At 48.8% G+C, this 10,682-nt stretch overlaps 1 protein-coding gene across 1 annotated transcript; it reads right to left on the minus strand.

Moving 5' to 3' along the window:
- Positions 1–1,916: 1,916 nt before the first annotated feature.
- SHISA2 (shisa family member 2) lies at positions 1,917–6,566 on the minus strand. Its single transcript, XM_056109786.1, has 2 exons — positions 6,231–6,566; positions 1,917–2,800 (listed from the first exon to the last, which is right to left on the minus strand). Exons 1-2 carry the CDS (start codon positions 6,562–6,564, stop codon positions 2,247–2,249), a joined length of 888 nt encoding a protein of 295 aa, XP_055965761.1. The 5' UTR covers positions 6,565–6,566; the 3' UTR covers positions 1,917–2,246.
- Between the last annotated feature and the right edge of the window lie 4,116 nt (positions 6,567–10,682).

The following is a 10,682-nucleotide window of genomic DNA, read 5'->3' on the forward strand; positions in this document are numbered from 1 at the left end:
GCGAAAACTCTGAAATTCAAATATCAGATTCCTTCTATAAGATATTATTGGAATATGGCCCATACTCATTTGTTCACGTAGCTCCTATGCTATTTTTGTGCTCCAATGGCTACAGAGTACACAGCATGCAAAGCCTACGGTATTTACTCTTTGGCTTTTTACCAAAGAAAAATTAAATTGGCTGATCCATAGGCTGGGTGATCTCTAGGGTCCCTTTTACCTCAAGGTTTCTAGAAATTTTACTTCTCAGATAAGTCAGAATCACCCACCAAGGAAAATAAATGGAACACACACTAACCTGTAAATGCACTAGTAATCCCAAAAGAATAGTCTCATTGGGGTTTTCAATAGTTCTCATGGAATAGATAAAATAAAACTGACACACAGAATATATATCTCAACTTCCCAGATATTCCTTACTTTTAAAGATAGGGTCTTGGTTCTAGAAAGCAATAATTGTGATTTTTTTAAAGGGATTTTACTGTATTATATAATAGACTGCTGGAATTATTATAATAGACCATCTGAATTATTCATCAATGCCAAGTCAAATAAAAATGAATAAAAACCCAAGTACCCTAGGAATTCATACCATAAAATATTTATTAAGTAAAATGATTTCCCCCTGCCTTTGGTTATTTTTTTAAAAATGATTATCTTTGTTGCTACCAATTGCCAACAATAGGTTTACATTATTCAGTCACAAGACAGATAGATGAAAGGTAGATTAAAAAAACTATAGATATATATATATGTAAAATATCTCAGACCATAGTTGCAACTGTTTGTTAAATTAGAAATACTGGTTTTGCTAGCAGTTGGAAATTCACTTGCACATACTTAAATTTAAGCTGACAATAAACAAATCCACTTAAATTTTATAATTTAGAACACTGTAATGGATGCAGTGTTTTGTAAGGACTCTAAAGGAGAGGAAAATATGAATGAACTTTGCAGGGGCAGAAAGGTAATACTTCTTTGCAAAGCATCTCTCTTTAATAAAAGAGTCCCTACTGCCGGAAAATGAACTCTTTTTGATGATAGCATAAAAAGCCTTATGATTTGTAGAGCAAATTGTATTTGTGGTTTAAATATCATCCCAAGTCTCAGATTATTGCTGAAGAACTCTACTAAAATTATGTAAACATTCTTTTAAATTTTTATAGGGATAACAAGAAAATGCTATTATTGAATCTAAACTGAAATGATGATCTTCATTTATAACAACCAGAATTACTGTACTATACAGTGCTGAGTCCTGACATGAGTATCTGAACACTAACAGAGAGAAATGTCACACTCTACCACATGGGACGATTAGAAGCTGAAGAAATTGCAGATTAGCTTATGTTTTCAATATTTAAAAATACAAAAACAAAACACCAAATTACTTCTTCCCAGATGTCACTGTAAAAGAGAAGATTGGAAGCACAGTCAAGAAGGTGGTGCTTGGTTTTATTACTATACCACCCACGACTTCAAGACCGAAATCATCCCAGAGTTTGAAAATGTCATATTATTTAAGTACCTATACAATCTCTCAGTATCTTTGCAATGTAGAAAATCATTTGGTAATAAGATCTCTTCACCAAGTTTTTTAAAGCACAAAATAGACCCCAAAAAGCACACAAAATAGGCTATATATATGTATATATATATATATACATATATATGCTACAATGCAATTAAGATGTGCCTGTGACATTCTGAGATCAAAGTCTAATCTCATAAAGTTAAAATTGAATTTCCTTTTATACTATTTGCATTCTTTATGTCTTCCCCTGAACTTTGGGTGCTTTATTAAAAGAAAAATATTTGTTCCAGGAAAAAAAAAGGGGGGTGGGGGTGGGGATGGGGAAAGGAGAGTTCTTGTCTTGTACAGTAAAAAGGCAAAAAGAAATAATGAGAGAACAAAAACCCTTATCAGTTTACAAAAATTGTTTTGACTGTCATACCTCAAGGGCACTTAAAGGCTCAAGCATATCTGTTGAACAACATCAGCAACAACACAGAAAACTCCAGGCAATGGGCATCTCCAACACAAACCAGTCATGCCCGAGGAGGATATGAAACAGATCCAGAAACACTAATGCAGAGAGTGATGTTTTCAGACAGGCCGGGGGCAAATGAAGTCCAAAGGAATCATGCTGTGAACATCACAGATGAGAGCGGACTCTTCCTGGTGGAGAATCCTCCCCACTTTCCCAAATCGGGAAAAGGGGTCCGAGCCCCACCTGCCCCTTGAGTCACACGGTCACAGCTGGGTACATCTTCTGCTCACTGTTGGTGGCAGGGAAGGGGGCCTGGACCTGGCGGTAACTAGTCTGCAGGCCATCCATGAAGGGTGGCACTGGGGTCATGGGCACCGCCTCATGTTGCACTGTGTAGCCCACGTAGGGGGGGTGCAGGTACTGCCCTTGGTGGGGCACGATCTGGGTGGCCTGTTGGCAGTTCAGCACGGAGAAATTCGTGGGCATGTTGACGTATACGTTGTTCATGGCTCCCTCGGGTAAGCAGCAGTTGGTCTGGGACCTCGTTGGGGGTGCCCGGGCCCCGGAGTTGGCGCTGGAGCTGGAGCTGGCTGCTGTGCTAGACTGGCGGGAGGAAGAACCTCGGGAGGTGCTGGCACTGGGGATCATGGGGATGGTCTCCATCAGGCGGGTCCCCCCGGAGGCCCGGCTCTGCTGGGGCTCCTGCTTAGGCCGGAGGCATCTGCAGCAACAAGCAGCCACCAAGGAGCCCAAGATAATGAAGGCGACAAACACAGAGCCGACGATCAGGAACGGCACGTAGATGGGGACTAGAGAATGGGAAAAGGAAAGGCAACTGTGATTCTTGTGGTGGGGCACACCAACCCCACAATGCAAGGACCTCAGCACCCCCAGTGAAGCATCACCCTTTGTCCAGGCCTCAGACAGAGGGTAGGCCCCGAGTCTCCAAGCAAAACCATTCCTAGTTACAAATGAACTCCCAACTGCATTAGTGATTGGAGCTAATAACCAATTTAGCAAAGACATGGGCTCATGTTTTCAGATTACTAGTGTTGTAAAATTCCTGTAATTACTGAATTGCCCAAACTGAAGTCTGCCCTAATAGCTAGTTGTAGCACTGCAAAGAAATTAGCTTACATTATGTAAAAGCCTCTTTTTATTCCAGAGAGTTATTTACATTCCTTACAAATTTCTTTTACTCTGTGTGTGTGTGTTGTGTGTGTGTTCTTCTTTGATAGGCAAATAGATTAAAACGTTAGACCAGACTACAACCATCTGCAAAGAGTCTATATGACACAGAGGTCAAAGAAGGGTAAAAAAACAATCAGACACATTCTCCTGCCACGCTCATGGCCAGTGTTTGGGTGGTAGAGGCCCACCATGGGGTGCTGAGCAGGGCAAGATGAAGTGGCCTGTGCAGACAGCAGCTATCCCAGCCATGGCTCAGCATGCACCAACCTACTAAGAAGAAGCACTGGCAGCAATGAGGCAATTGTTCCAGGAGGAAGCTGCGTGCTGTAGGCCAGGAAGGCACTGAAGCAGGGTTGTGGACATGAGTGAGCTACCTGGATCCCAGATGGATTCCTTGTGTACTGCAGGCAATGCCAGCAAAGTGCCAAGCAATGGCAGTGAGCTTTAACAGGTGAGGTTTATTCTGGAAAATGAAATCATAAAAGATAAAGGAAAGAAAAACGTCACATGGAGAGACAGCTCGAAGGGCCGGAGAAGATGCCTTGGCAAGCACTGGACACCTAGATCAATCCTAGGCATCAGAAGCACCCCCTAAGACCTATGTTTGGAGCCCCAGCACTGCAGGTCTAAAGTGTGACAGGATCCCACAGGATCCCTGGATCCCAGCCTCCAAAGAATTGCTAGAGAGACACCCCACAAAAAAATTAATTTCCCCTCCCATCAATAATGAACCCCATTTAAAATGTGGTGACTTAGAAGCAACCTTTTGGGATCAGTGGAGATTGGCACATGGGGTTTGTAGAGGTTAAATGTACCACAGATGGGAAGGAGCATGAAGAAAACCTCCCCCCACTTCTGCAGGGTACTCCCAGAAAACCTGCATCTTTGGATGTGTTCCTGCCCATCTTTTTGACTATTTGATTGAAAAATGCGCAAGACCAGGGAATGGTGCTCATGGATCTTAGAAAATCACAGTCCCAGCACAAAGGTCATGGGAGGACATCAGAAGGAGCCCAACTAGGCCTGCATTCGAGGGCAGACTTGTGAAATGTCCTTTATCTGTCTGTCCTCTGGGGCAGTGACCTTCCCAGCAGGGCTCTGATAGTGTCCAAGCCATATCTTAGAAAACAATCCCACCTGGAGTCACAGAGAAATTATAATGTGTTTTAAGTCAAACACATGAACAGGAGGCATGAGGTTGGAGAGGGCACAGTGGAGAAAACTCTAGTTTGCTCTCCAGCCCTGCATAGGGTTGGTCAGGAGGATCTCTGAGCACAGAGCCAGGAGTAAGCCTGAGTACTACCTCTACACCCCCCTAAAATAAGGGATTAATGGAAGGCAGATGGGAAATTTCCTTCACTTTTAATGTGTTCAGAGCAGAAATGTGTGCATGCCTAGATACAATCCATCCTACAGGGAGAAGGAAATGTACCTCACACACATACAGGCAGACAGTTGCCATGGAGCTTGTAGCACAGCTGGGTTGACAGCAGCCGGTTCCAGCTGCATTCTCACTTCAGGCTCATTACCTTTAGCCCCAGTGCTCCGAGCGAGGCTTTTCCCCATGCATGCCATAAAGATTTCTCTCCCTCAATTAAGACACCAGTTTCAAATATACTGCCGAGAAAGTAAAACACCAGTAAAATACACAAAAATACCCCAAATGCTAACCCCAAAAATTAGTTGAAACAAGTCTAAGTCGATGTAATGAGTTTTGGTGAGCCAATAACTATTCTGTTTCCAGGATTTTTAATTGGAGACGTAAATAGCTGCACAGGGGGTAAAGAATGTGGGGTTCCTCTCAGCACCACTTAATTGGGCATGCTGTCCTCCAATGCAGTGAGAAGCTGATTAAGAACAGAATATGGGTGGGGGGCGGGTTGTAAAGGTAGGATGAAGCAGCACCTCTCGCAGCAGACAGAACTGAGGAGCTGGCTGCCTCCAGACCCGGCCACGATCCTGCCAACTTCTCAGAGGTCTAAGACGCACCCCTGGCATGGCAGCACTTCTGCTTCTGGCTCTCTTCTCTGGGCTTCAGGCCACGACCACACACCCTGCAAAGCTGAGCAGGCATTTCAAGATGGCACCTTCTCTGGGAACTACCCTCGGTTTTCCTCTCTTCGGATACAAGGTGGTGGAGCCAGAGGCGAAGCAAGCTAATGAAAGCGCTCTGACAGCAAAGCAGAGCTGCACTGGAAAAAAACAATGCCCACTTCCCAGGGCCTGGGGAGGTTCTGTCCACATGGACGCCAGGGAGTGCCAACCGCAGCAGGCCCACTGGCAGAAAGTTCTGGCCTTCATATCACCAGCTGCACAAGAGGAAGATGTGCTCCTAGGTGGCATGTTTGCTAACTACCCTCTATCCTCACAGCACCTAGACAACATCCTCAGCACCCACATATACATGCACAGTCCAGAGGTAGGCAGGTTGGGAAGATTTTTAGAGTTTGGCATTCACTGATGGGCTTGATTTGCTAACTCTTGGGCAATTTGAACAAATGTAGAATTAGAGGGAACAGAGAGCCACAGAGAGCCTGCAAAGGCACTGATCTGATGTTGCACCAAGTCTGGGCTGGATGGAGGTGGTCCAGTGGGCAGAGGTCCTGCCGCCAAATTGTCAGCCACCAGTAGAGAGGGATGCCTCCAGGGGCTAGGCTGCTAACATGAACCAGCCACCTCTGCAGTGGCAGAGACTCTGCAGCTCTCTGGCCAGGGGGTGCACCCTCAGCTGTTCCTCGGGTACCCCAAGACATAATAAAACTTTCCTAGAAGTGAACCCTATGGAAATAATGAGATACGGGAAGGGACGCAGAAGTCACCGGACCGGAGGTCCACACTGTCCAAAACGCAGGGGTTTTTGCAAAGATCCAAAGTAAGCCACGCTTTAGCTGACCGAGAGGTAAACTGAGGCCCAGGGCAGGAGACTGGAGACCCAAATGACAGAAACCCATGGTTAGGCCAGAACGTCAGCACCACCTCCTGGACCCTCCCAGCTGTCCAGGCAGTGCCCCTCTCTCGTCCCCGTAGCTCTGCCTCCAGTCCCCCTACCTGCAGAGCCATCCGGGCTGTCTTTGTCCGCCCGTCCGGGCTCGCCGGCTCCCTGTTGGCGGTCGTTGTCGCAGCCGCCCTGGTCCAGGCGCGCGTCGGCGCTGGAGCAGCAGTAGCGCAGGGCGCAGCTGCCGCAGCAGATGGTGGCGTCGCCGCCGTCGAAGCGCTCGGGGCACTGGAAGCCCAGGCGCCAGACGCCCTGCGCGTCCAGCCAGCCGTGGCAGTACTCGCCGCTGGCGCGCGCCCCCGCCGCCAGCAGCGCGGCCAGCAGCAGCTGCAGGACTGAGGAGGCCTTCCCGGAGGCGGCGGCGCAGGATCGGCGCCCACCCCACATGGCACCACCTTGGGCACGGGCGGCGTGTCTCCGGAGCGCACGCCGAGGGAGGTCCCCGGTTGATCGGGAACCCGGCGAGCCCGGACTGGGGGCTTCCTGCAAACTCGACCTCTTGGCTTAAGATTCTTTAGGGGGTTCGTCTGTTCGCGACGTCCGCGCGGCTGGACCAGGGGCTCCTAAGCCATGCCCGCCCTCCGGGTGGCTGCGTGCCCAGTAGGGGACGCCCTGAGCGGGGACACGCAGGAAGGGGACGATCAGAGAGTGCTCGGGGCAACAGACCCGCAGTTCCCGGGGGCGGCAGCCAGGACGCAGGGCTCCCCGTGCATCCCCGAGGGGACGTCTACTCCGGAAGGTCCGCCGCTGCGCTTCCGACCTCGGGGTCCCGCGCCGCGCACCACTCCCCTCCTTTAGTCCCCTCTCGGGCGGTCCCAAGGGGCCGGGAAGGCGGGCAACGTGCGCAGGGCTCCGGGCAGCAAGTGCAGCGATCCACGGAGCTCAGCCTCGCCCGCTCCGAACTCGGTCCGCATGGCTCCGCCGGTGTAGCCCCGCCGCGGGGACTTGTCCCCGCTCACGCTGCCGTCCAGGACCCGCGAGGGCGCCCCCACCCCGCGCGATGCCTCGGGCCGGCGCGGCTGGCGGCCGCCGCGGCTGCTGCTGGGCGCGGGTCCAGGCGGGCGGCTCGCCCCGACTCCCCTGCTCCGCCTCTCGGGCTTGCAGCTCGCTTGCTCGCTCCCACCGGCCGCCCCGCAATCTGGGTCTGGCGCTCGTTGCGCCCCGGGCCGCCGCGCCCTCGGGAGGTGCGCTCCACGGGCAGCTCTGCAGCGAGCGTCCCCGTCCTCCAGGCGACGGGAGAAGCGGGGCCCGGCAGCCGGCCGCCCGCTCGCCGCGCCCGGCAGCAGCGCGCTCCGACTCGGCGACCCGCGCGGGGAGCCCTTATGAGAGCCGGGGCTCCCCGGGCGCGCATGCGTGCTGCGTACTCCCCGCCCTCCTGGACTTCCCCGGAGCGCGGGACGCGGGTGCAGCCTGAGCCAGGCAGCCACCCGCGGGGCGCTGGAAGGGGGTGCACGGGATGGGCGCTGCGGAGGGGAGCGCAGAAGGCATTGCTCGACCGCCGCGGGAATGAAAACTTGCTTTGTGGAAGACCTCCCGCACGGGGCCACTTGACTCGCTTCTGGAAACTTCCAGAGGAAAGGAAGTCACCGCTCGGGTCAACTGTCCCTCTCTTTCAGTAGCTGAGGCCTTGCAGATGGCAGCTCTCAGGCCCGGCCTCGGAAGAGCCTGGAGTTCCGTGGATACGTTTCCAGGCGCAGGCCGTGGCCACAGGTGCGGCGAAGAGGTCGGCCAAGACACCACCCATGTGGCCGCTGTCTACAACGCTTGACGTTGTTTGGCCTTTCTTCGCGTATTTGGGCGCGGTGGCCTACTGGAATCATGCGGTAAGGTGCCTCACTGTTCAACGTGTTGGCATTAGTGGTGTAGACAGCTGCAGCTGGGAAGAAAACATGGTTCGGACAGACCCGAAATTCGGCTTTGATGAAGGAGAAATTAATAGCGTTTCCCTTTCGGAAGCCGAGACGACAGGTGCTGGTGCTATTAAAGCAACGGGGATTATTTTTAAAGGCACTAGCGACCCTCTGACGGGATCTGGGAGTCAGAAGCCGACCTGACTGTAGTCTAGTAAAGAATCTTTGCATTTCGCTGACCTTGGTTGGTTTCTCCGTCTTCAGTACGGAGCACAGATTGTGAGCACCATGATGTTTCTTCCGGGGCAACACTGCAGACCCCACGGCAATATTGTTCAGACACAGCAAAGAAAAGTGCAAATTGGATACCTCATAACAGCGCCAGCCAGATAGTATTGCTATCTTTCCACGACCAAATCCAGAGGGAAAATTACTCTATGCACGCCTCTTCCCCCCGCCCCCAACTACCTTAATTCTTTTCACAAAACACCTCTCCAAGCACTGCCCTTTGTTTCACTGCTTTGGGGGGTATAGTTAGCTACATAAAATGATGTATCTTAAATAAGCCTGTCCCCAAATTATCTTAACGGAGTCAGTTGACATGTTAATATCAAATTATCCATCAGCGTGTACATCGCAAAGGGGGTGGCATATAAAGTGCTCTGCCCTGGGGTAATGGGGACTTACTTAAAAACCAGGCATCATGGCTCCGTGCTGCCAACACAGATAAAGTCTCTGCCAGTAAACAGAATTGAGAAAGACAAAGAATCGGGTAATGCAAGTATGGTAAAAGGATAGTGAAGCACTGGAACAATTTAAGCACAAAACCTAGAAGTGGGAAGAAGGGGAAGGCCAGAAAAATTATCAGAGGAAGGACAGTTACAATTAAAACCAGAAGGAGCTGAGGTGAGATTCTGTTTTTTCAGAATGTGTTGTTTTGTTAGGAGACACCTCTGGCAACCTTATCTGACTTTTGTTTAGCATTAGCCTCTGGAGTGGTCACCACACTCAAACATCCCCCTTCAGTTTTCATCATCATGTGGTTTTTGACATCTCGTGGTTAAAAAAAAAAATACAAGTTTTGAGGTTCTTTTTAGAATATTTAAGTGGTTAGATTATGAGGATTTTCTTTATAATTCTTATTTTAATGTGAGAATTTTGTATTTGTATCTACTGCAAGCACATTTGTTGGCATGAACAGAAAACTCTTAAGGCAATAGGGTTTTTTTTTTTTTGCTTTGTTTTGTTGGATTTGGGGGCCACACCCTGCGGTGCTCAGGGGTTACTCCTGACTCTGCTTTCAGGAATCACTCTTGGGCTTGGGGCACCATCCGGCTCAGGGTGCTGGGAATCAAATCTGAGTTGGCTACATGCAAGGCAAGCACCCTACCCACTGTACTATTTCTCTGGTCCCCTAACACAATAGCTTTTATGTATCTTATTCAATAAGAAGTCTAGAAGTATTTGATCCAGATCTGCTAAGGTGGCTTAGGGACCCTGACTTCTTTTACCTCTACCATTAAGACCTTTTTTTCTGTTTTTTGTTGGTTCTACACCAAATTGGTTTTTGTTGTTGTTTTGGGGTCATACCTGGCAATGTGCAAGGCTTAGTCCTGGCTCTGCACTGAGGAATTACTCCTGGTAGTGCTTGGGGAACCAAATGGGATGCCCACTAAGAGTAATTCCTGAATATATTTAAACCCCAGTCAGCTGTATGCAAGGCAAGCACCCTACCTGCTATGCTATCTCTCTGGGCCCCCTACACCAAATTGTTAACAACTTAAAAAGTTATTAGTAGTATAGATTTATTACAGTTAAGTTTGTTTTTCAGTGCATTGTGTACAAAGATATTATGCTAGCATTTTGATAAAAGTGAATCAAATAAGATTTTCTTTTTCAGAATAAATTTCAAGTTTTTTTCACCTCTTATTGTTCATAAACTGTGCTGTACATGATTTCCTTCATTTCTATCATTTGTATAGTGCTTTCAAAAGAAATATATTCTTTTTTTAATTATTATTTTTAATAGCACAGTGGTAGGGCGTTTGCCTTGCACATGGCTGGCCCGGCATAGCCGGGTTCGATTCCTCTGCCCCTCTCAGAGAGCCCGGCAAGCTACTGAGAGTATCTCACCCGCATGGCAAAGTCTGGCAAGCTATTCCTGATGTATTCGATATGCCAAACACAGTAACAAGTCTCACAATGGAAACGTTACTGGGCTCGCTCAAGCAATTTGATGAACAATGGGAGGACAGTGCAGTGCTACTACTAGCTAATTGCTGTTTTTGAAGAGCATACTATATGCAGAGTACAATGCTAAGAATTTTTACATTGATTGTCCAAAATCTTCAAAACAACCTTATGAAAGTTATAATTTCTCTTATAATTTTATTTACTTATTTATTTTGGTTTGGGGGCCACACCTTATGGTGCTTGGGGCTCACTCCTGGCTTTGCTCTCTATGATCACTCCCATGTGCTTGGGGGATTATACAGGGTGTGGGGGATCAAACCCTAGGTCTGCCCGTATGCAAAACAAATGCCCTACCTACTATACTATTGCTCTGGTCCTAATTTTAGTCGTTTTAGATAATCTGCATGGTCCAGGCAGAGAGAACTAACCAGTTTACCTTCACTGTGGCCAGTTCTAGCTGAC

The sequence above is a fragment of the Sorex fumeus genome, unplaced genomic scaffold (assembly GCF_029834395.1).
Source record: "Sorex fumeus unplaced genomic scaffold, SorFum_2.1 ptg000008l, whole genome shotgun sequence".
NCBI lineage: Eukaryota > Metazoa > Chordata > Mammalia > Eulipotyphla > Soricidae > Sorex > Sorex fumeus.

Coding starts and splice junctions, on each gene's coding strand:
- SHISA2 (XM_056109786.1), bottom strand. CDS start 6,564: ATGTGGGGTGGGCGCCGATCCTGCGCCGCCGCCTCCGGGAAGGCCTCC. Junction 2,801..6,230: donor CAGCCCGGATGGCTCTGCAG/GTAGGGGGACTG, acceptor CCCATTCTCTAG/TCCCCATCTACGTGCCGTTC.